Source organism: Rhinolophus sinicus, linkage group LG12 (genome assembly GCF_036562045.2).
Source record: "Rhinolophus sinicus isolate RSC01 linkage group LG12, ASM3656204v1, whole genome shotgun sequence".
NCBI lineage: Eukaryota > Metazoa > Chordata > Mammalia > Chiroptera > Rhinolophidae > Rhinolophus > Rhinolophus sinicus.
The window spans coordinates 14,778,345-14,805,176 of record NC_133761.1 but is presented as its reverse complement, the minus strand read 5'-3'; the positions used below and the strand labels follow the sequence as shown (position 1 = coordinate 14,805,176).

The window sequence follows — 26,832 nt, the reverse complement described above, 5'->3', positions numbered from 1 at the left end:
TGCAAATCATACGTCTGATAAAGGACTTAACAGTCAGAATATCTAAAGAACACTTAAAATTCAATAATAAAAAGACAAGTAATCTAATTATAAAATGGGCAAAAGATCAGAACAGGCATTTCTCCAAAGATATACAAATGGACAAATTAGGCACATGAAAATGTGCTCAATGTCATTAATTATCAGGGAAATGCAAATCAAAATCACCCCACACCCATCAGGATGGCCTTAATAAAGAAGAACAGATGATAACAAATGTTGGTGAGGATATGGAGAAGTTGGAACTCTAATACCTTACTGGTGGGAATGTAAAATGGTACAGCCACTTTGGAAAACAGTCCGGTAGTTTCTCAAAAGGCTAAACAGAGTTACCATATGACCTAGCAATTCTACTTCTAGACATATATCCAAGAGAAATGAAAATGAATGTCTGCACAACAACATGTATAGGAATGTTCAAAGAAGAATTATTCATAATAACCAAAAATAGAAACAACCCAAATATTCATCATCTGACGGATGGATAAACAAAATGTGATATTTCCAAACAATGGAATATTATTTGGCAATAAAAAGGGATGCAATACTAATACATGCTACCATATGGATGAACCTTGAAAACATTGTAGTAAATGAAAGAAACTAGTCATAAAGGACCACGTGTTGCATGATTCTGTTTATATGAACTCTCTGGAGTGGGTATAGTCTCTAATTTATAGATACAGAATATAAATTAGTGCTTGCACAGGGATGGGGCAATAGGGAAGTGGAGAGAGATTGTTAATGGTTATGGGGTTTCCTTTTGGAGTTATGAATCTGTTCTAACATACATTGTAGTGTTGGTCGCACATCTCTGTATACTAAATACCGTTCAATTGTACCTGTAAAATGGGTTAATTGTATGGTAAGTGAATTATGTCTCAATAAAACTAGAAAATTCCTGGCAGCATCTGCTTTCTTCCTCTGGAGCTCTGCATTTCAGTGTCTGGCCTGCCTCATTGGAGGAAGAGGCTCTGCTGACTCAGAACCTCAGGGTTAGACATCCAGCCCAGCCACCATCTGCCTGCAATTGCATGCGTGACTCCAAGCGAAAGTGAGGGAGGAACTGCCCAGCTGAGCCCCAGGCGACCCTTGGAATGTATCTTTCAATGGTGGCGTTTTAAAGCCTGCACATTTTGGGGGTAGCTTGTTACATAGCAAAACATAATTGGAACAAGTAGTGAGTCAAATTCTTGCTTTAACACTGTGACTACATATTACTCCTAAAATTAAATCCTGTGAAAGGCTTTGTCTTAAGCAGAGGAACCTGGAAAGGGACATTACTTCACTTTAAGGGGAAATGAAATAAGGAAGAGCTAAGTGTGGTGGGAAATGTTTTCAATGCCAAGCCGAACCAACCCAGGCAGGCCTGCCAACTGGTCTTTTTTCAAAGCGTACATTTGCAGCAGCAGCTAAACAATGACTTGTCCAGAGGCCACCAGCTACGTAGCAGGAGCTGTAGAAGGCTGGTACGTCATTTTTCTGGTTAGAAGAAGTGACCCAAGTAAACCTCCATCTTTTTGTCCTCCCCACACCCTGAAAGGAAAATCGCTGAGCTGGAAGGGACAGAGTGGTTTGAAACAGAGATAGAGGCCAGGCCTCTGTGTCTGTATCATAAATGGAGAGTGTCAATAAGGCAGAAACTCTTGATTCACCTTATCTCCACACAGGGTCATCCTAAGGGGTCATTTTTAATATACTCTTGGATAATGAGGTGTAGCAAGGGAGTACAGAGAAATGAGTTTCATTTATTCATTCTGCAGATATGTTTGAGGACCCATTGTGATAGGAAACAATTGTGAAATACAGAGACAGGGACATTTGTCTCAAAAGGACTCTAAGAAAGGCCTTGCAGAGAAGGAAGCAGGGGAGCCCTGAAAAATGGCACATGGCCCAGGTTTGTGGGACCAGAAGTGACTTCTTAGAGGAAATAATGTCTATAACTGGAAAACTCCTGAGGTGCTAATTTTACTCTATTTTCACTCCAAAATACCTTATTTGAGGGTCAAAAGAAATCAAGAAATGGTGGTATTCCTATTTGGGCATGCACGTGGGCCCTTTAGTTGTCCTTTGTAGATTCCTATCACCAATGTATGCTCCCAGGTCCAACACCATGTGGCTTTCTTCCATGCAGTTTATTTGCAGGAGCTTCCAGTATTCATTCTTTGTTCCTACAGTACTTTCTGAGTGGTGCGGCATGTCTCTTTTTGTGGGTTTTCACATCTTTTTGCCATTGCCCATTGATATGAATGTTATCTCATCCTGCAAAACGTATCACCCTCAAACTTAGTCATTTAAATGATGTATTATCTCTCCCGATTCTGTGGGTTGCATGGTGATTCCTCCACTCGCTTCATCTGGGTTCATTCAAATGATTGCTGGAGGGTCACCTGGGCTGGAAGGTCCAGGATAGCGTCACTCACATGTCCCAGAATTGGTGCTGTCTGTTACCTGAACATCTCAGTTCTTCTTTTTTTCTTTTTTTGAATTTTTATAAAAGTTTATTTTAGTTTATTTGAGCCCAACTGACAGCATGCTGGGAAATAAGATCTTACTTAAATGCTCTGATGAAGGACAGTTTTGCAGTTCTTTTCATACATTTGGAATTAGGAGGGCATGTCAGGAAGATTACATAAAGGTGGGAGAAAGCAAGGTGGGGGAATCTCTACGATTGGATTACAGGACAGTTCACAAGATTATGTGCTCCCTGGAGGGTTCAGGTCTCCTTCTTGGGGCCTCCCTATCTCTAATAGGTGAGACTTGCTTCCTTTCATGATGGTCTCAGCCTGACACTTCAAGGGGGCGAAGGCAGAAGTTGCAAGACTCTTACAGCCTTGCCTTGGAGTCACATAGCATCGCTTCTGCTAAATTTAGTTGGTCAATGCAATTTATAAAGCCAGCCCAGGTTCAAGGGAAGCGGAAGTAGACTCAGTCTCTTGATGGGAAAAAAAGTAAAGTCACATTGGAAAGGAGCACAAGAGGAGCTGTTGGGGCTATCTGTGCTCATCGTCATCTGTGTATGCACGAGGTCATACATGTGTGACGTATTGTCATACATGTCTATGCAACAGTTGCCCTTTCTGTCTTCTAAGAAGGGCCTGGTCATTATTATAGGAAATATAATTCTAATTGCTCATACCAACTCAGCTGATACTAACCCTGGGAAGCAGCCTAGTAGCTCTTTCAAGGATGGATTAAAAGCACAGAAGGGGATTGACTTTGGAAAGGTCTAAATAAGATTTTTAAGTGCATTCTGTTAAATGCCAAATAAGAATGTTTTTAATGAGTTCTGTTATATGCTAATAGCTTTTATAAACATCCTTAATATAAAAGCATACTTTTATGTACTTAGAACTTTTTTCCCCTAATATTGTTTGATGATAACAGCAACCCAGGGAAGGAAGTAGAAGAGGCATCATTTTCTTCATATACTGTGAGGTTGGGGACACTGAAGCTGTGAGAAATTATGTTGATTAATTTGTAGCAAAGCTGTTTGGGTCTTAAGTCTCCTACTTGCCCATCCTGTGCCCCTTCGGTGGCTTCCAAATGGTGGCACAGGACCAGGTTTGGGGGAAGAACATGAGTTCAGTTTTGGGCTTGTTGATTTCGAGGTGTCTTTGAGATGCTCGTGTGGATAGAAAGGTGTGGAGTTAGGAATACAGGTCTGGTCTAGGGATAAAAATTTGGAAATCCTTGGGGAAATCCTTGGGGCAATTAAAGCCATGATGATGAAAGAATGTGATTGAGAAACTATGGAATGAGGAGGAGGTATTTGGGGAACTGAATCTCAAGGAATTCCAGCCTTTAAGGTCCAGCGAGATGAGGAAGAGTCAACACAAAATTAACTGAGAAAGGTGAGACCAGAGGGCTGGGAGGGAAACCAGTACAGTGATGTCCCTCCAGCTGAGGGGAGTGGTCAATAGTATCTAATGCTCTTCATGCCAGCCAAAATGGGGACCTACAAAATGCCCATCATAGATGGATGCAAGGGAGTCTTCTTATGATCCCCACAGGAGCTATTTTGGAGGTATGGTGAGGATAGGAGCTAGAGAAGCTGAAGAATGCTTGGGAAGGTAGGTGTGAGAAACAAGCTATATGGGGATAGGGGGCTTGTAAAGGAGTGACTTAAGTAGCCTTAGTCAGTTTGGGCTGCTTTAACAAAACATACCTTAGACTGGATGGCTTAAACATAGTTTAATAACCAAGGGAGTTGTCTAAGAGAGTGTAAGACAGAAGCCACGATGTCTTCTAACTGAGCCTTAGAAGTCACATACTGTCATTTCCTCAGTGTTCTCTTGGTTACCAGGTCAGCCCTATTCAGTGTGAGACGACTATACAAGCATGTGCGTACCAGCAGGCAAGGATCACCGGAGCCATCTTGGCTCTCACAGGAACACAGTCTAATAGCCAAGTTTTATGACTAGTTTTATATAAAGGTATAAAGAAGAAGCCACATCGAGACTGAAAAAATAATCACCTTCGTGGCAGCACGTGCCTGACACATCTGTCTGTCTGACAACTTTGCTGCGATGCTTCACAGAAGCCTATGATGTAGGATTTCAAATGAGCTCTTTTCCTTTTGCATAGGTTTATTTTGTTGTCCCTGTCTTCCTCCCAGGCTGATGAGCCCTGAAAACACACTCTTGCAGCCCCGGGAAGAGGAGGGAGTCAAGTATGAGCGCACCTTCATGGCGTCTGAGTTCCTGGACTGGCTGGTTCAGGAAGGCGAGGCCACCACAAGGAAAGAGGCCGAGCAGCTTTGCCACCGGCTTATGGAGTATGGCATCATACAGCACGGTAAGTGTATGGGTCAGCTTTAGCTGTGGTAACAAACAGCCCTAAGGTGGCTTAGAGCAAGTGTTTATTTCTCACTCATGGGCCTGTAAGTCAACTGTGCCTCTGCTTGGGCTCAGCTCAGCTTGTCTCCAAGCTGAGCGTTAAGTCAGGTACATGTTCCATGCCTTCTCATTCTGGGACCCAGGCTAAAGGAACATGAACTCTCTGGGATACACACCTGTTTTTACAGGTGAGCGCAGAAGCTAAGAGGGCAAGTTGATCCTTGCAGTATCTCCAAACACTCCTGTGATTTAACATTACTGCTCCCGTATACAACTGGCTACAGGAAGTCATCTGGTCAAATGTGGATGGGAAGTAATGACTCTTACAAAATTGGTTGCAAGGGGAGAACAAAAACTTGCTGGACCGGGCATGGTATAAGCTGCCAAAGTAAAAAAGCAGTAATCCAAAAGGCCTTCATAAAACTTTCACTTTCCTTTTAGGGCTGAATCATAATGATGCAATATAACCTATTGGTTAAGAACTATATTTGTTTTCTGTTGCTGTATAAAAAATTACCCCCAAAACTTAATGGTGTAAAACAATAATAAATGTTTATTCTCATCTCGCACAGTTTCTGTGGGCTAGGAATTTGGGAGAGACTTACCAGAGTGGTTCTGGCTTAAGGTTTCAATGAGGTTGTAGTCAAGATGTCAGCTGAGGCTGTAGTCCTCTGGAGGATTTACTTCCACAGTGGCTCACTTGTGTGCCTGACAAGTTGGTGCTGGCTGTTGGTAGGCCGGAAGCTTCAGTCCGTTGCTCTATGGACTTTCAAATAAGACTGAGAATTCTCATGACATGGCAATCAGGCTTCATCCAGAGGGAGTTGTCTAAGAGAGTGTAAGACAGAAGCCACGATGTCTTCTAACGGAGCCTTAGATGTCACTCACTGTCATTTCCTCAGTACTCTCTTGGTTACCAAGTTAGCCTTATTCAGTGTGAGACAACTATACAAGCATGTGCGTACCAGTAGGCAAGGAAAACTCCAAGCCATCTCAGAGGATGGCTGTCACAGGAACACAGACTCTGGATTCCCAGCCCCACCAGTTATTAGCTCCTTACCTTCTCTCATCTGTGAAATGGGGATACCTGCATGGGATGGTTATAGGAGTATATGGGGTAGATATAAAGCCCTTGGTTCAGTGTTCTGCTCTTAATAAGTGCTCAATCAATTTATGAATATGGTGTAGCTGCAAGGTGTAGGCTTAGAACAGTGAGGAAAGGGCTGGGAACTAGATAGGTGTGGCAGGAGAAAGATGTCAAGATGAAAGGTAATACCGGTACTTGAGTCATTCTTTCTGTGAACTGCTAAGACTTCTATCCCAGGGCTAGGAAGATAAACTCGAATTACAGAGATGAAAGAAACTTTTGAAATTATTTGGAGCAATGTTTTACAAACTGCAGAGTGCAATACTTTCTTTAGTGGGTTGTGAAATAAGTATAGAGATACATTCCCAGCATTAAAATTTTTTTAAAGTAGACTATCCCGGACTCTTACTACTCAGAGTGTGGTTCAGGGACCCAGAGTGTCACTGGAAGCATGGTAGCAATGCAAACACACTCTATCCTACCCAAGTCCTGTGGAATCGGACCTGCATTTTAATGTGAGCCCCGAGTGATTTGCATGCCCATGAAAGTTGGAGATACCCTGGACTGGATTTACTTAGAATGGAAAATATCAGAGCACATTTTATGTAGTCAGGTTAAGCATTGTCCTGCAAAACTTTGATTTCAGTTAGATTATACACTATACAAGCATATGGACTTTTTCATGTGTATATTGACTTGGTACATAAAAACTGTTCCTCTGTGTTGGGGTCAAGTATTGTGAAAGCTACCGATCTAGAGACATTGGTTAGAAAGGCACTCAAGCCACTCAGTGTATCCCAGGGTGTTTTTTCGTACGTAACATTGCTACAGTCAAAGTCACAGCTGTTTATCGATGGCCTAATCTGTCTACTGGTGGGCCAGCTTCACCGAGGGTGGGAAGGTGGATAGAAAAGTGTAGTGCCAGTGTGGTTCCTGGCCTGAACCAGCTTATCATCTTATTGGGACTAGAACATGGAGCTATATGCAAGGACAGAACAGTCCAAGCTGTACTGTCTATATTTTATTCGTTCATTTATTTATTTTACACCATGTGCCACACTGTTCTAATGCTTTGTACACCTATTAACTTATTTAAACCTCTTCAACTCTTTGAGGCAGATATTCTTTTTGTTGTTGTTAAATTGATCTTATTGTGGTAAGAACACCTAACACGAGATCAACCCTCTTCACAAAATTTTAAATGGACAATATTAACTAGAGGCAGGTATTCTTCTTATCTCCATTTTATTGAGAAGGAAACTAAGACACCAGTAAGTTAAATAATTTGTCTGAGGTCACTCAAGTAGGAATGTCTAAATAGATATTACTGCTAATAATTGTGAATTCATAGTCGGTTGGGGTAACTGGGGTTCCACAGTGAAAAATGGTGTATTTGGGTAAGAGTCAGTTCTGTCCTCTTGGCTCCAGACAGAAAACTTGGTGACACCAAGTTCTAGGAGAAAATCAGACTGTTAAACTACAATTTACTGACTGACGCATCTTGACTTCAGAGAGAAGATAGAAGATGCCACAAATTGTTTCCAAATGATTTCCAAAGAGTGAGTAATTATACTTCAATTGCAGTATAATTTTGTAATGCTGTAAACATAAGTGCCATGAAGTCACGAGGTAAAGGATAAAATCAGGAATTAGTGATTGCAAATCTTAACCACAGACGTTTGCTTTCCATAGTTTTAGGAGGATTGAATATGCTCTATATGTAGAAGTCAGAGTTACTGAGGTTAGTTCCAGTTTCCCAGCCCAGCAAATCATTGCTAGATCACAGGTTCTGAGTTATGAAAATACGGCCACCACTTATGTGTATGTGAGAGATGAGAAATACCATTTAGTGTCTCAAGCAAAGCTCTAGATTTTCCAGTTAATAATTTATTTCACAGCTTAAACATTAAAGAAAGTCTTTAGGGTTTGAGTGAAAGGTTTCTGGATAAAAGTAGTTCCCTAGATTGAAACTGGTAGGTGTAAAAATACGGTCCAATTATGAAATCCTAACTGGCTTCCTTTATGAATGGTGAACGATGCTCTATAATCAAGACAAAACTTGTTAGAGGAGTAATTAACTTGTGTGCATATCTGTATGTGTGTATCTATTTATCAATATGCCCATGCATGTAAATATATATGTATATACTTATGCACATGTATGTATGTTGACCATGTGTGTACATGTTTATCTTGCTGTTTCATTTATTGAGGTTTATTGTGTACCAGGAACTGGGCTAAATACTTTATAGATTTTACTATATTATATATTTAATATGGACATGCTTCACATATATGACATGTACATATGTTATTAAATCCTCACCGCAGTTCTATGTCATTGTTATAATAATAATAATAAAAATTATTATTATTACAGTTTTACAGTGACTACATCTGAAGTTCAAAAGCCTTTAGGATATCTTCCCAAGGTCACATAACACCAGTAGCTGAGTAGACATTGTGCCTTAGAAAGTTTTCCTTGGCCCAGGATGTAGGTAATCAGGTGTCGCTGCCTGGCACAGTGGAATGAACAGGCTTTGAAGGGAGACAGACAGGATGTAGGTCCCAGCTCTTTCGCCTACTAAGTGGCCATGTCGACATCTCAGTAAATTAAATAAGTTTCCATTCCTCCGGTTTTTAAATTTATGAAATTAGAATCACATTATACACCTTCGAGAGCTTTTATTTATTTATTTATTTATTTATTTATTTATTTATTTATTTATTTATTTATTTTATTGGGGAAGGGGAACAGGACTTTATTGGGGAACAGTGTGTACTTCCAGGATTTTTTTCCAAGTCAAGTTGTTGTCCTTTCAGTCTTAGTTGTGGAGGGCGCAGCTCAGCTCCAGGTCCAGTTGCCATTGCTAGTTGCAGGGGGTGCAGCCCACCATCCCTTGCGGGACTTGAGGAATCAAACTGGCAACCTTGTGGTTGAGAGCCTGCGCTCCAACCAACTGAGCCACCGGGCCGGCCCCCTTTGAGAGATTTTTGTTTTGCTTCATTTTGTTTTTGGAGACCTGTGAGCACCCACCTGTACTAGAGGGACTCAGCATATAGTTGAACCTGTGGCTAAGATTTATTGCAGTTAAAGGACATAGAGAAAGATCCACAAGGGAAAAAGACATACCAGGTGTTGTCTGGAGAATCCAGGTGCAGGCTTCCCCTCTTCTCCCTCCCAGGGCCACACAGAACTAGCTCCTTCCTTCAGGAGGGCCATGACTTCCTACCAGCATTCCAGACTCTCAGAAGGAAAGCATGCATTCTCCATAAATCACAGTGTTTGCACAAACAGTCCAGGCAGGCTGGTTTAGCAGAATTCAATACCTTAGGTGGGCAAAGTTGCCTTATCAGTTAGTAACTTAGGGACCCTTCCAAAAGCCAAGTTCTTAGATGCTAGCCATGGGCCAGCCCCACAAGCAGACCCTTTCTGTATCAGGGCTGCTATGGTAACTCTTTCCTGCATAGAGTTGCTGTGAGAGTAAATGACAGTGATTGGCAAAGCTTTTAACACAGCATCTAACTCTTATGGCTCTCAAATGCCAGCTATTGTATGTGATCTGATCAACTCCAAATAACAGTGAAAATTTATAGAGCTTCTACATATACCAGTCCTGTTCTAAGCACTCTGCTCATTTATACATTTATTTCACTCAGTAACTCTATGAGTTAGATATCACAATTATTTTTAAGATGAGGTTCAGTAACTTGCTTAAGACAAGAGCTGGTAAATGGTAGATTCAAGATTCAAATCAAGGCAATCTGGCTCTTAATCACTAAAGAAGATTGGGTGCTAATTATAAGCTCCACTAGACTATAACAAAAATTAAAAAACCCTCAACTTTTATTGCGTCAGCCACACAGCCTGGCAGATATTGCAACTATAAAAATTGTTAGCCCATAAAATATATAAGATTCTTTCAGCAAACCATGACTAGGTACCTTGAGATTTTTGTGTAACCTTTGCAAATGTGAACACATTTTTTTTTTTTTTTTTACTTACATAAACTATCTCCCTCAACTGCTTTAGCTGCTCTCCAGCTCTGTTGTCCTTAAATGGAGAGAGATAGAAATCAGATAATCACGTGGGTAAATTGTTCACAGCTGCAGCAGCTGACCCTGGGTAATCAGGGTACTGCTGCAATGTCCAGGCGTATAATTTCCTCTTTTAAAGATTTAGAGCAGTTCGACAATTTCAACACTCCATCAAGCCTTTTTGTCTTTTACTTTTGTTTTAAAAATATATTTATATAACATTTTGCAATATGCAAAGCAGTTTTTTACACATATTACTGTTTTAGTTCCCCCAGCTGCTTGAGGGTGGTTGTGATAACCCCATTCTTCTGTGGAAAACAGTAACTGAGACAGTCGCTCTGGTGGACATGAAGAGAGAATTTGGGGTCTGCTGCAGAGGGAGCTAGGTGCCAGATCTGGACAGGAATTATACATCTTTTCAGTAATTACGATCACTGAAAGAGTTCAGCCTAAGTCTGGAATAGCCTAGCCCAAGAAAGAAAGAAAATGAGAGGGAGAGGAACAGAAGATGAGGAGGGGAGGAAGAGGAGAGGAGAGGAAGAAAGGAAACAAGGAAGAAAAAAGGCACTGATGATTGAGGCTAAAGGCGAGATTGTAGCTTGCCCAAGACTGTGTGATATTACAGAAAATTATTTTGACACTTGTTGAAACTGTAAGGAAGACTTTATTCAAAACTATTGCAATAGGAGTATTATGGTAGGGGAGGGAGATGGGGCTCAACTTGAAATACAACAAGGACAAGTGGGGATTTATAGCCATGGAACAAGGAGAGCGGGTCAGTGGATGGAAATTTATTAATAGAGGACATCGAGGGCAGGGAGCGTCTTGCTAAACCAACTTCACCAAATTCTTGCTAAAGGTCAGGCCACGGACTTATATATCAAAGATGGAGGATGAGGAACTTCATCCAATATCAAGGGTGATCAGAAGTCCAGGGACAGGGGCCTCACTAACCTGACTTTGCAAGATTTTTGCTAAAACTGGGCTGGGCAGGCCAAAGAAAGGATGAGAACCAACATCAAAACTTAGTTGGAAAGAGGGCTCAGAGGGACATGACTAAAGTCAGGAGAAGGACAAAGTCTTTGTCAATGGTGACCTCCCCTTGCTTGCTTACGCTCCCTCCTTCCCTCTCCATCAGGACCCTCCAACTCACATTGTCTTACTTCTTGCTTTTGGTAATTCCTTGCCACCAACAAAATAAAGATTTGTCCATTACAAATGGTACCCAGTATTTTAGTCTTCCTTTACCCTTAACTAGAGTGCAAATGCTTTGAGGATGGAGAATTTATTTTCTCTGTCTTGCCCAGTGGCTTGGCATTTATCTACTTGCGACTCAGTAGAAACTGTATTGAATGAATGAATGAATGGCAGCAATGAATGGCAGCAGTGACCACTTATTGAAGACTTACCATTTGCCAGGCACAGTGTTGGGTATTTATGCCAGCTAAAGTTCTTTGAATATAAACAGCCCCAATCATCATTGGCTTCAAATAAATGGCAGAGCTAGCTGACAGTTAAAGGAAACATTGAAAAACCAGGCTGCCTGGAGAAGAAGAACTGGAGCAGCTCTTGGGAATTCCGGTGCCAGGAACTAGTGTCTAAGGGGCAATCATTTGCAGCCACTAACAACCAGATAAACCAGCTTTAGCTATTTTCTGCCCATATAGTCGCTCTTTCCAGATGTTAAACTCTAGAGAGTGACTCTTGATTGGCTGAGCCTGGGGCGTGGGTAGGGCATTGTTCCACAAAAAAAAAAAAAAAAAGAAAAGAAAAATTTTTGAAAGTTCTGTTACCACAAGAAAATGAGTGCTGGGCAGGTGAAAACAATAGACTGTTTTTAATGCTATTAATTTATTTAATCTTTCCTCCCCAAAATTAATGCCCTTGTTATTAGGTGGCACCTTGTTTTCCATGACAAGGTTGAGGCATTTGCAACTAGTGTGTTAGCTTCTAAATGTTAAACTCTGAATAGAAAAATAATAAAGATTGGGTAGACTATGTTCTCAATCTTCTTTTAATAATTAATATTTCAAGCATAATCTCTATCAGCAGCTGTAATCTAATGCATTTTTTTTTTTTTTTACTTTCTCAATCTAGAATTTCTGGGAATTTTCACATTGTGCCCCTGATATGCTTTGGCTCTGTTTTACTTTGTGTTATAGCTGAGTCCAAAGCAGAAAGAAACACGGACACAGCCAGAAGGCTGTTGCAATGTAAACATTAGGGAACAAGGTGGTTTGGTAAAGTCAAGGGCTCACATGTTCGCACACAATACAGTGTTGATTTGGGTTCAAGAAAAACAGGTCTGCAGCTGCACCAGGCCTTAGCTTTTCGAAAGTGAGAAGGGAATGTGAGATGCGTTATCTTATGTAACCTTTCAAAAGAAATGTTATGCACGGGGAACAGAGGTCTTTTGTGAACAATGTCATCACTGTAAATGTTTCTCTTCTTACTTGACATCAATATAACTATTCTCACATGTACAGAAGCTGATCCTCTAGATACAGAGCACGTTTGGCTCTGAAGCCTGTGCTTCGACGGACTCCTGCCTCGCTCTTGACAGCTGGTCACTCAGTGTCCCCTGTAGTGCACAGTCCTCAGTTTGCCCAAACACAATGTTTTTATACCAGTATGAGGAAGTCTTAAAATACAAGCACACAATCTGGGGCAGTTGAAGTATATCGAAGGTGTGCGCTCTTGTATTATATACTCAGCTTGGCCCTATGTCGTAATGTAAGGACTCAGCTGGGTTTCAGTGGTCACTTTTAGTGGGACACATAGGTTGGGTTTATTGAGAAGAACACGTCAGAATTCTCTGGGTGGAAGGAACAGTTCAGACTGCTGATTCTGATATGCCCCTGCCCCCTCCTCCTGGTCAAGAAGCATTGTGGTGTTAGGTCCTGGTTATTGGTGAACATGAACTTGACCATAGCCTTCCAGGCGGGGTTGGGAAGGTGGGAAAAAAGTTAAGAGGCTCTTCTTTAAGGAACCAACCATGTCCACTGTCTTTCCCATCTCAGACCTTGTTTCTAGCTCGGACCCTGTGTGGGTCTTGGGTGAGCGCCTTATGTCAGCCCCTTCCCACCTGGGAAGTGTGGGCTGGGAATTGTGTCTGGGCCCCAGGCTCTGCCTGGGTACTTATAATGGTTATTCTCTCAGCCATTTCATCCTTGCTTCCCTGCTGTCTCTCGTGGTTCTTCCTTTAGAAATTCTCCCACTAGCCCCTTGTGGCTTGAGATTCTTAGCTGCTCACTTTAACTCAGTTTCTCTTAGCTGATACCCCTGGTATCACACATAGAACATCTGGATTGTCTTTTGTGTTCGGGCCCATAGTTCTTTCAAAATCTTCCTTCTTCCTGCTCCTTCCTCTCCTCTTCAGCCAGGAATGAATAAACAAACTAAAGGATATTAATACCACAGAATGATTACTAGGTATAAAACTGACTATATGTAAACTCTGATTAGTATAACAACTATGGAACAGGATTAAGTTAAAATTTAAGGAAGGAATTATATACACAGACATACATATCCTAATTACAATTGGAAAAATATGTGTTTATCAATCATAACAAATTTTAATCTAACTTGGAGAGTAATCTTTTTGTAAAGTGATATATATGTTATTTTCAAATTGACACAAAAATTTAAAGGTGCTAACATTTTATCTAAGTTTTTTTCTAAAAAGCTCTCTTTCAATTCTTTGTCCCAATGGTGATGACATTTGACCCAACAATAGGCCCACCCCCTCTCTTCTATCCTCATCCAAGGAAGACTTACATTTCAAAATCTATGTCCATTCCATTTTATTTTAGTAATTCCCTGGGCTGCTGCCCACATTTCAGTCTGATTAGAAATTACCAAAGCCACCATGCCAGTGGAGAGGAGTAGGTATTGGTTTTGCCCACTGGCTCGCACCTCTCTCTGATGTCCTCTTTGACAGTTGCTGAGAGCATGACGTCAGATAGGGATTCCTATCAAGTGGGGAACATAGTGTGCTTCCTCATTAAAATGAAGGAAGTAGGATTGGGGAGGTAGGGTGAGAAAAAAACAAGACAGCGATAACAACTCTTGGCTGTAAGAAGCTCAGGTTAAGAGTTATCTGCTATGACAAATAACTCAAAGTTATTGGGATGAACTTGTATGTTGGTTAGCGTGTCTGTTCCTATGGGATACCAGTCTCTATACGAATCCTATTTCCAATATTAAGATGATGTAAGGTACAAAAGCCATCCATATATGTGATTTTAAATTTTCTAATACCCATAGAAACAGGTGAAATTAATCTTAATGATAGATTTCAACTCATTATCTCCAAAATATTATCATTTCCAAATGTAATCAATATGAAAAATACCAATCAGCTATTTTGCATTCTTCATATTCAATCTTCAAAATCCAGTGTGTATTTTACACTCAACAGTTCATCTCAGTTTGGACTTGCCACCCTTCAAGTGCTTGGCAGCTGGCTCCATGTGGCTAGTGGCTGCCGTCCTGGGTGAGAACAAGCACAGCTCTAGACCCTTTGGAAACCAGTGCAGGGCAGGTGGGATCCTGGTGAATGTATACAGTATGTCCTCACTTAACACTGTCAATGGGTTCTGTGACTTTAAGCAAAATGATGTACAACGAAACCAGTTTTACCATAGGCTAATTGATATAAACGAGTGTTAATTTCCTACAGCATCTCATTAATGTTAATGAAATGACATTGAATAAAATGTTATTCGAGAACTTGCTGTATTCCATTTTTCAGTCCCTTGTCTCAGAAATCTTTGTTCCCCTGTGGCTGAGACTCCTGAAAGTTTGTACAGAGGGAGCATCTTGTTGGGTATACATTTTACAGTGCTGATTTGGACCCTCAGATGAAGCTAGGTGTTAACCACACAAGTGTCTGGAATGGAGACAGTGCTTCACCACTTCCCCTGTGATTTCAGTCATGTTTTCTTTCTCCTCTGATTTTTTAATACTTCCTTTGATTTTTAATATATTTTCACACGTCAGAAACAGTTGACTGCCATCGTTTGACTGGACCTGATCTTGGCAGTTCTCTTTTTGCCCATAAAGGACTTACCCAATATTTGGCCCAAAATTCAGGAGCACTTTCTTAAATTTCCAGTGTTCACTGTGGGATCCTTTGGGTTTTTGCTGGCAGCTGGTCGATATTATTAATGGTGCATTGGCATTATTGAAACCTTGTCTTCCAGGGAGCTGTGGGTTCTAATATGTTTATTAATTTCACTTTTTTTGGATAAAAGAAGTTATTGTAATTTCTTTTCCACAGATGGAAAAATTGAGGCCCAGTGACTGTCGGTAACCAGTTCTGTTACAGGGAAATCAGGGCCAAGCTGCTGGAAGGCGTATGAGGTGTGATCAAAAAAATACATTGAATGTTTTGGGGCAGCCAGATGGCTCAGTTGGTTAGAGCGCGAGCTCTGAACAACAGGGTTGCCGGTTCGAACCCACATGGGCCAGTGAGCTGCACCCTCCACAACTAGATTGAAGACAACAAACTGCCGCCGAGGTGCTGGAGGGGTGACAGGATGGCTCAGTTGGTTGGAATACAAGCTCTCAACAACAATATTGCCAGTTCAGTTCCACATGGGATGGTGGACTGCGGCCCCTTCAACTAAAGATTGGAAACGGTGACTGGACTTGGAGCTGAGCTGTGCCCTCCACAACTAGATTGAAGGACAATGACTTGGAGCTGATGTTCCCCAGTATTCCCCAATTAAAAAAAATATATATAGTGAATGTTTAAATAAAAAAATTTATTACAGTAAAAGATACATTACAGTTAACCCTCCTCAAAATACTCCCCCTCACTTCGAGCACACGTATACCATTGTTCTGACCACTTTTCTGAAGCAGTTCTGGAAGTCCTCTTTCGTGAGTGTCTTTGGTTGTGCTGTCGTAGCTGCCTTGATGTCCTGAATCGATTCAAAACATCTTCCTTTCATGGTCATTTTGACTTTGGGCAAGAGCCAGAAGTCACATAGTGCCAGATATGATGAATAAGGTGGATGAGGACACACGGTAATGTTTTTATTTGACAGAAATTGCTGTACCAGAAGCGATGTGTGACATGGAGCACTGTCATGATGGAAGATAAGGTAAAGACACTCACGAAAGAGAACTTCCAGAACTGCTTCAGAAAGTGGCAAGAATGATGGGATAAGCATGTTTGAAGTGAGGGTGTGTATGTTGAAGGGGATTAGTAGCAATGTGTCTTTTACTGTAATTTTTTTTTTTAAACTTAAACATTCACTGTATTTTTTTATGACACCTCATATCTTCCGTCTGCATGACTTTTTTTTTTTTTCCCCAGTTTGCGATCTCTGGGAAAGGTGTTCCCTGAGGTCCTCTTCTTTTTTTTTTAAATTTATTTTTTAAATTTATTGGGGTGACAATTGTTAGTAAAATTACATAGATTTCAGGTGTACAATTCTGTATTACATCATCTATAAATCCCATTGTGTGTTCACCATCCAGAGTCAGTTCTTCTTCCATCACCATATATTTGACCCCCCCTTACCCTCATCTCCCACCCCCCACCCCCCTTACCCTCTGGTAACCACTAAATTATTGCATGACTTTCAATCGAATCATTCTTGGCTTACGAATCAAGCATGATTGGTTACAAGGTGTGGGCTGCAAATAAATAGAAATCATTTGTGTTTTAAGCCTTTGGTTTCCTATCTCCAGGCCTAAGTTAGGAGCAGTATAAGATTTGACTTTTGCTACAAATAACAGACAATTTGGTAATCACAGAAAAGCTCCCTTGCTCATGCAGCCTGCTGCTCCAGGTGGGGAATCCTAGGCTTATAATGAAATGGACCCAGGCTCCATCTGTCTGTCTGCTCTGCTGTTCTTAGTGTACACCACACCTTATATCGACACTCTGGCAGGAAGAAGATGAAATTACAAAGGAGTAGGGGGCAGAAGGGTGTCGTCACCTAGCAAGACTTGGCTTTTTAGTTAGGAAGAGTTGCCCCTCCCAGGGATTTCTACCTACATCACATGGGCCAGAACGATATCACATGGGCCAGAACGATGTCACAGGGCCACCCCTTGCTGGCAGGCAATCAGTGAATCAGATATTTTTAGGCAGGTACACTACTTCCTTGAACAAATCATAAAGGAGGAAGAAGGGAGAATGGGTTTTGGACGTGCAGTTGACTTGTTGGCCACAAGGACAAATGTCTTTTTTATTAAGTACCTTAGTGACCTTCCCTATGAAACAGGAGCTTCCAAGGAACAGTTTTCTTCCCATGTCCACACACTGAGGGCTTTGTGGCACTAAGCTAGATTTAAAATAGGCAGGTGGACCCATGTTGGTGTTTTAGCCATGAGCCGTGATTATATTAACATTGGGGGTGGTGTACTATCTTTGCAACATTTCTGGAAATCTAAAATTGTTCCCAAATATAAAACTTACTGGGAAAAAAAGTAGATGAGGTTTTTCCTGTGTCATCCATCTTCCTCTTTTGTTTAAGAGGTGAGTGCAAATATAACTAATATAGAAAATATATGAAGACATTTTTAAAAACACACACTAAAGATGCAGGGCTTGAGGGGCACTCCTGGCCCTGGTGCAGGGAACTAGCGGCCCTGCTGGCATCTGCTCAGCCTGTGGGCCCTGGGGGTGCCCCGCCCCCTCGCCCCCTCTGCAGCTGTACCTGTGCTTCATGCAGTTGGACAAGACCATCGGAACCTGGCTGCTGTATCTGCCACACACCTGGAGCGCTGGTTTGGCAGCGGAACCAAGTTGTTTTCCAGATTGGTACATATTATCACTCTTTCGCACTGGAGCTCTTCTGATGTGTAGCAAGCTGTAGTATTAATGATATGTGGGGCAGGGCTAAGATAAAAAGGTTACAAGAACAGCAAATCGTGTGGCCGGTTAGCTCAGTTGGTGAGAGCGCGGCGCTAATAACACCAAGGTTGACAGTTCGATCCCCACATGGGCCACTGTGAGCTGCGCCCTCCTTAAAAAAAAAGAACAGCAAATCACCCAATAGCTGCTGGAGACATTGCGACTTTTTAGTCCTGTGTTTTTCTCCGGGGACAGCTGACCTTGGCACTGAGTGTCCCTCAGTGTTCGAATGACTACAGTGTAGCTCTGGGAGCAGCATCTCTGCTTCTCATCATCACCTGCTCGCTAGTGGAAAGCGTTACGTACCGGCCTCAGTTAGCCTTGGGGTTGACCTTTCACTGGGGAGCATCACGTGGATGGTCTGCTCGCAGGGGCTCTATGATCCCTGTGTTCGCCTGCCTCTTTGTTTTTGTGCAGTTACGTGGACTGTGATATATGAGGTCGGACAATTAAGTTCACGGACTGGTTGCAACGACATTGCTAACCTTTTTCAGTGTCAGAGGAATTATTTGTTATGAATATGTACCAACTGGACAAACAGTTAACCAAGTTTACTATTTGGAAGTGCTGAAAGGCTGCGTGAAAAAGTTAGATGAAAACGACCTGAGCTTTTCGCCAACAATTCATGGCTCTTGCATCACGACAATGCACCAGCTCACACGGCACTGTCTGTGAGGGAGGTTTTAGCCAGTAAACAAATAACTGTATTGGAACACCCTCCCTACTTACCTGATCTGGCCCCCAATGACCTCTTTCTTTACCCAAAGATACAGGAAATATTGAAAGGAAGACATTTTGATGACATTCAGGACATCAAGGGTAATATGACGATGGCTCTGATGGCCATTCTAGAAAAAGAGTTCCAAAATTGCTTTGCAGGGTGGACTAGGCACTGGCATCAGTGCATAGCTTCCCAAGAGGAGTACTTCAAAGGTGACCATCGTGATATTCAGCAATGAGTTATGTAGCACTGTTTCTAGGATGAGTTTGCGAACTTAATTGTCCAAGCTCATATGGTGTTATCCATGCCCATCGGGAAAAGAGCGATGGTGCTCTGATTGGTAAGGCCACAGCTGTGCAGTTCTGTGAAGTCACCAAGCAGTGGCTCGGTGGCTGCAGTGTAGGGTGCTGGGGGCGCTGAGCCTGGTGAGCAGAGCTCAGACCATACCCTACTCCACTGCTCTGACTGCTGTCAAGCCCATCTGGCCACCAGATTTACACTCTAGATGTCTATAGACCTGAGGATTATTGGGATAAATTTGCCTCCAACCGAACACTAGGACTAATAGTTCTTTTAGGGGTTGTCCTTGGGAACTTGTGGAAAGACAAGAAGACAGATGAAACACAGAAAAATATAAATAATAGAATAGAAAGTTAGCAGATGAAGCTTATCTAGGAATTTTTCAACTCTCAGATACATAATTCAAATAATGAAATCTATAACTCTATTCTAGGTCTTTTGGAATTGCTGGCATAAATCCAAAGGCCTAATTAAAGCACTTCAGTGATGGCTTATGTAACAAGTTGATATTCAGCATAGAGTACATATATGCTGTTGTTTAAGACCAGCAATGGATGAGGTCATCCAACTTTTATTAAGCTCAACCCACCAAGGCGTCTGATGATGAGAATGTTGATGACAAAAATAATGATAATGACAACGAGCTAGCATTTATTGAGAGATACTCTGGGCCAGGCCCTGTACTAAGTGCCCTGCTTGGTTATATCACTTAGTTCTCATAGCAGTACTATGACAAAGCTATTGTAGTTACTCCCATTTTACAGATGAACACACACACACACAAAACCACACACAAAAAAAATACTAAATCTCACCACTGATCTTTTTTTCTGAATGTCTGTCTTCCTCCTTCGGGGGTCCTAGTCTTTTATAGTGATTCCCTTTTATAGATGACAAACTAGGGAAACGTCATTAAGTGGAAACTCCAAGACAGGACCACTGACAGAGGAACTCTGGAACCCCATCCCTTCATCTTTGTAAACTTTTACAAACATTCTCAGTCTTGTTACCACATAATTAGATCTGAATATGCCGTCTTAGGATACGTTGAAGAATAAAAACCAGAAGCTGAAGCCTTCGAGCTATTTGCCTGGATTTTAGTTCAAGTATTTGCTAGCACAATTCTTCCTCTGTCACAGAAACCAGGGACTCTTCAGGATTTGAAATGACCTTGAGTGTTTAAGCTGATGCATTCTTCTTGTAATTCTCCTCTGTAGTTATGGGAACTGGATGTATTTTGGCACTTTAAAAGGAACCAGATGTGTATCTCATCTAAATGAATGTCGGAAAATGGACTCTTTTTAAGGAAAAATAAAAGCTGCTACAGAAAGTTGAGGTTTATCGTTTTTCAGCGTGACCTTTGCTCACTGCCAAGAACTGTAATTCAGAAAACCATTTCTGGTGTTTTTTTTTTTAATATTTTAGGAGAATTTAAGTAACCGAAACATTTTACCTACTATAAAAACAAAACAAAAGGAAAAAACCCCACACAAAAGAAAACTACCAAATCTCGCCACTGAAATCTTCCTTTCCTGAATGTCTGCTTCTTCTTCCTTTGTGGGTCCTAGTCCCTCAGTCCCCTGAGGAACCCCTGATGAATTACTGTGCAGGAGAACACCAACAGATTCATGAGGTAATCTTTCTGGGAACAGTAAGAAAATGCCGTCTAGGAATGAGCCTGTGAGGGGCGTTCACACCCAGTGGTTCCTGGATAAGATTTTACTTCAGGACCCCCAACATCACCTTGGATGTCCCCTTCGGTATTGTTGGACCTTCTGAAGTGATGTGGTTTGGGTAGGATGCCTCCTTCTCCCCCAGACCTCCTACAGTTGCTTCCAGACCCTTCCCTGGTGTAGGTGAAGTCTGTAAAGTCTTGTACCTTGGACTGGCATCCTTGGGCTCTCGATTTGACACCACATATGGCTAACCTTAATTGAGGGCCTCTATGGATCAGAAACTCTCATGGGCCTTTCACCCATCTTGTGTCCTCATTCCTTCCCTCATTTTACAGCGAATAAAATTAAAGTTCAGGGCATTTAGGTAACTTAGTAAAGAGTGAAACTGGTCCACCCAGGGCCATCTGAGGCCAGAGCAGTGTTTTCTATGTTATTGCTATGTCCTTGTACTAAGCAATCCCAAAGTAATAAACATTTTGCTCTGGTGAAGAATATTGTAGAAAACATCCCCAGCCAAATTGCCTTCTGTAACCTGGAGGTGGGACTAAATGAGGGAAAAGCAGACTTCATTTTCTTGTGTTTGTAAGCTCACCTGCCTCCAGGTTTGGCGTTATTACATCTACGGATGGGTGACAGTCTAGAGAAGAGAGTCAGGGCTAGGGTTCCAGAGTTAATCTGTCAGTGTTTCTGTCTTGGATCTTCCACTTAATGATGATGGCCTCGGGCAAGTTTACTTGGGTGTTCCCTAGTTTGTCATCTATAAAATGAGAATAACTATAATAGACTAGGACCCTCGAGGAGGAAAAACAGACATTCAGAAAAGAGATCAGTGGTGAGATTTAGTGTTTTGTGTGTGTGTGTGTGTGTGTGTGTGTGTGTGTGTTCATCTGTGAAATGGGAGTAACTACAATAGCTTTGTCATAGTACTGCTATGAGAACTAAGTGATATAACCATGCAGGGTGCTTAGTACAGGGCCTGGCCCAGAGTATCTCTCAATAAATGCTAGCTCGTTGTCATTATCATTATTTTTGTCATCAACATTCTCATCATCAGACGCCTTGGTGGGTTGAGCTTAATAAAAGTTGGATGACCTCATCCATTGCTGGTCTTAAACAACAGCATATATGTACTCCATGCTGAATATCAACTTGTTACATAAGCCGTCACTGAAGTGCTTTAATTAGGCCTTTGGATTTATGCCAGCAATTCCAGAAGACCTAGAACAGAGTTGTAGATTTCTTTATTTGAATTATGTATCTAGGGTATTCCATTTGCCAGACAACATACGCTTGTTTTTAGACCTCTCTGCACATCTAGGATCTAGTCTCTGAAAAACAATCTCATCTCTGAAGAAACATACTCTTTGTTCTGAATTTTATCACTAATAATAAAAGTTCTAGTCTTTGGAATGAACCCAGCTGTTATTTAATGATGTGTAGAGAAGAATAAAACATAATTTGACCTTCCATCGGTACCTTTACAATTCCAAAGTTGTATAATCACAATGTCATGTTTTGACATCCTTCCTTCCTGCTATCCTTTGTTAAGTTACTTTAAAAAAGTTCTCAATTACAGCTGACATACAATATTATATGAGTTTCAGGTGTGCAGCATAGTGGTTAGACATTTATATAATTGGCAAAGTGATCCCCCAAAACAGTCTAATACCTACCTGACACCATACATAGTTACTACAATATTTTTGACTATGTTCCCTGTGCTATACTTCATATCCCTGCCTGCTATCTTTACTAAAGTTACTTTAAATCCTCTTTTCTTTCTCATCCCCTCTCCACCCTTCGATCAATTAAATAAGTATAATTGGGTTCTAATTTTGTGAATGAAAGTGTTTTGTTTGAGTAATATCAGTTAATAGGACTTTATCCCTTAAAAATTAATTTCCTGCTTTCATATAGTCTTCTTAATTTTGTCAGTGCTCGGGAAGTAATTATTTTAGTTCTGACTCACTTGTTATTGCCTTCTGGAGAGGTTTGTGTCTCAAGCACTATCCTTATGTGACGTAGCCACTTAAAAACAGTTGCTTAATGTTCTTGAATCAAGGACTTTTGCTGCTTTAGGAAACAGAGCTGTATCAAGCCTTAAGGATGGTTTGAGATGGTCATAGTTATGACCTTATATACAGCTCAGATTTTCTTTTAAAAAGAGCTTTAATATTCTGTTGTAGTTAATATGTAATGCCTATTTTCCACCAAACAAGATTAAGAAGCATAATATTAATATGTTTTAGTCTTGATGATTTTTTAAAAAAATATGCAACATACTAAATGCTATCTGATGTTTGCACTCTGTAGAACTGATCTAGCCAGAGCAGGGAGCCAAAGGAGAACAAATTCATCCCTGGATATGTGGAACGACTGTACACTTTTGTCTTATTGACAGGGATGTGGCAGCATTTTCTTTTTTTGGGGGGGGGTACTTTTCACTTTATTTTATTTTTTCTTAGCCATTGCAGAGTGTATTGAATTGAGAATCCCAGTTGTACAAACTCCCTGTGAGAGAAACGCAATGTGTCAATCTGGCTAGTGGGGGCTGGCCAGTTTGAAGCGAGCAGGCTTGGAGGGGCTGGGAAATTCAAATGATTTTTAGCATATCAAGTATTCAAAAAGCCCTCGTTTCCCAAACCAGCTCCTCGGATGCTTTTCTCGAACAGGGGGCAGCATTTTCATACGCAGAGTTTATTTGCCTTTTAGAAGCACCAAGTCTGAGGACTAGATCTTCTATTACGTACCAGCTTATCCTTGAAGTCTGTTGGTACACTTAAGCAATGTCTGTAGGTCCTAAGTGGTCCTTTTAGGAGGAGATACAGGGATCAGACGGGGATAAAAAAGGAAGCAAAGGAAAATGGAGAGAGTCCGTCAGATAGAGTGACATCCTTTTTGGTCCCAGGTGAAGTAGCGAGCTACGCCCACCTCTGTATTGTGGAATGTAGTGATGATAAGATTTCTAACCACAGCAGCTAGTGAGGGTCTTCTGGCTCTAAGGAGACCTGGGAGACTGTTAGTTTTGACACAGGTTTGCAGGTTTGCAGCCATGGCCCCCTCAGCCTCATCCTTGCCGCTGACCTTTCTTCTTCCTCATCGTAATCATCATTATCCGTATTACTCGTCTGTTTAAGCCCCCTTTCTACTCTGCTCAATTGTTTGTGTGATCCAAAAGCCAAGATTACCTTTTTAAAAAGCGCCATCCAAAAAGACCAAAAAAAAAAAAAAAAAGGAGAAAAGAAAGAAAGAAAGAAGAAAAGAAAGAAAAGAAAAGAAAAGAAAAGAAAAGAAAAGAAAAGAAAAGAAAAGAAAAGAAAAGAAAAGAAAAGAAAGAAAGAAAAAAGTGCCACTCAAGGAACAGTTGATAATCTGTACATCTTATCACACTGCTGGATTCAGGTCACTGGTTTCATGATATCTGTTGTGTTGTGTCATTTGCCAGCAAACATTTCAAGGATGGAGGAAAGTATGTGACCTTCCTCCCTCCAACTAGATAAGTAGCCTAAAATATCTTATATTCAACTGAGCTTATGTAATATGATTTTGCATTGATGATAACATTTTATATTCATCCTTACTCTGTGTGTGAGAGTGGAGCAGAAGCCAATTTCCCCCGTTTTAGATATTCAGCTTTTAAAAATTACGCTGTGTTTGAAAAAAAAAAAAAAATCATTCTAATAATTGATAAGGGCCAAAACAGCTACATTATCCCCACAAAGAAGACTGTATCTGACCAATGTCACTTTATTATTTTAGTAGATTACGTGACATTTCCCTCATGCTTTCTGAAAAGTAATGGCAGACAGTGAATAGGATCTGTTTTCTTTCACCAAATATCAGCAACATTGTAAGTTTAGTGCTTCTAGAGCCCCTACTTTCCTAAGCAATACGATCCTGTTGTATTTACATCGCTTCAACTTTCTGGTTGTGTCTGTTCTTCCTCCTATTTTATGTTTCGCTGAATACTAAGGCAAGCCTCTAGAGAATTCCCCTAGTGCAAAAGAGAAGGCTTGGAAAGTCCCAGAAATTATAAATTGGTTGAGTACAAAATTGTCTGTTTTCAATTACAGCTGTTGATAAGACCATAATTAGCTATTGAATGTCAACTTTGAACATTGTCTCTTATGTCTTCCTGTTTAGAGATTAATATTCTCAAGGAACAAAGAACAAAATTTGTTACATTGCATATATCACAACATTTACTATAATATAAAGGTCCTGTATAACATGGAGATCTGAAACAGGAAGATTTGGAAAAACCTTAAGATTTGGAGACACCAATCACTGTTCTCCTTGATTTTTCTTTCCTTCTCTTTATTTTTTTACCCCTAGCTCTTAGGTTATTTTTTCTGTTTTACAAATACCAAGTTGTTTATGCAGCAAAGGATTTTTATTTTGAATATGGAGAATATCAAGTTGAAGTATAGAAAGAATCATCTCTTTTCTCTCTCTGGAATATAAACTATATGTCATGTAGCCGTTGTTTATTTCTTGAGACCACGTATGTAATTTATGGCTATAAAAAAGAAATCTTTGGCTTTCGTAATCTAGTTACTTTCTAAAACATCCTGTGTCTTAACTCACTCCTTCATTTCTTGCTTTCCTTCGACTTCTGAGATTTAAATGTCTTCTAGTGGGATGCTTGCCAAACTTGGTCTGGATATCTGGTTAAGATTTCATATTTTTCATGAGTGAAGAGGTGACAGAAGTTCTCGTAGGAGATGAGCAAAGTGATCTTTGAAAGGAGGACAGAAAAGAGAAGAAATGAGTTCTGTACTGAAACTTAAATGACCAAATGAAGTCAATCTTTAGGAGTCTAAGAACACTGAAAACACTACATGTCAGAAGCCATTCCAAATCTCTTCCATAAATTATCCTATGTGTTCTTCATAGCCTAACTGCAAAAAAATTGGAGGCTTAAAACATTTTACTAAGTTGCCCAAATAACAGCTAGTGAAGGCTGCAGGATTGGGACCAAAACCCAAGTCGTCTGACTCTAGAACCTTTGCTTTCCATTGCATGATACTATTTTCTAAAAGTTATTGGGCATAAGGGAGTTTTTTAAAAAGTCTCAGTTGTTTTGTTTTTGTATGAAACAAGGTCTCTTTTAGCAGACTTTGGTATTGATGAGTTTGAAAAAATGAGCAGATGGTGTCATATTCCAATCACCATGCTAAGATAGATAGCTGGGATAGTGTGGGACACTTAGTAGGTGCTCAATTTGTTGAATAAGTGAGTGGATGTCATGTGTGATTGATTGATGCTATACTATGGCTGTTTACCTGCACTCTTTCAGCTTTTGTAACTACGATTATCTGTGTTACACCGAGGGCTACACTCACAAAGCAAATGTATGTGCCTCAATGTTCGTGTCACTAAAACTTGAATGTGAGGGGGAAAAATACACTTTTAAAAGCAAAAGAATTCATTGAAAACAATGCAAGCAACATGGGCACTTGTCACTTCTTTAATCTGAGAAGAGAATTGGACTCCATCTGTGCCAGGCACACAGTTGGAGGATGAATACATGGAGACCTTTGTTTCACAGAGGGTGACTGCTCCTGAGTCTCTAAGTCCTTGAGAATTGAAGTGGGGCATTAAATATAGTGCCTCATAAAACTAAATTCCCATAAACCAAGTGGCAGTCTATCGTCAATAAATGATGATAACAGTAAAAACAACAGTGGTTGTAAAATAATAACGGTACAATTTATTTTACTTTTTAAATGTAGTTTTACTTTTTATTAAAATATAGTTAATATACAATATTATATTAGTTTCAGATATACAATGTAGTTACTCAAAATTTATTTCCCTGATGAAGTGATCACCAGGATAAGTCTAGTAACCATCTGATTGAGTGCTTACAATCTGCTTGGCATTATGCTTAATGTGTATAATCTGCTATCTCACCATCCTTCTTTTCCCTGATTTGGGCATGTTCAAGGTCATCTACACTATTGAAGAGAGACTGTGATGAATAAGGAGTATTTAAATGTAATTCTTGTACCTTATCTTAGACGGTATGTTTACCCTTTTAGCTCTCAGTGGTATGGAGCTGGGGAAGTGGAGAATGGAGAAAGAGTGTAAATTAAACTCTGGCTGGGTAGTTGAAGCCTGAAGAAATTAAATTAGTAGTGAGATTCCCATTTCAATTAAAAATAATTTTAAAGTGCTTTTATCTGTTAGGGAGTTTGTTTGGATTCAGAATGCTTTCCTGGATTTCTTTATGCCAGAGCCGGTGTTTTGTGTAA

The 26,832-nt window shown here is 40.6% G+C and overlaps 1 protein-coding gene across 1 annotated transcript in view; it reads left to right on the top strand.

Moving 5' to 3' along the window:
- The window catches only part of DEPTOR (DEP domain containing MTOR interacting protein), a 130,493-nt gene that overhangs the window by 60,092 nt on the left and 43,569 nt on the right, over positions 1-26,832 (top strand). The window contains exon 4 of the mRNA XM_074317021.1: positions 4,658-4,836. Within this exon, the coding sequence (XP_074173122.1) occupies positions 4,658-4,836 (179 nt within the window). The remainder of the gene's footprint in view (positions 1-4,657; positions 4,837-26,832) is intronic.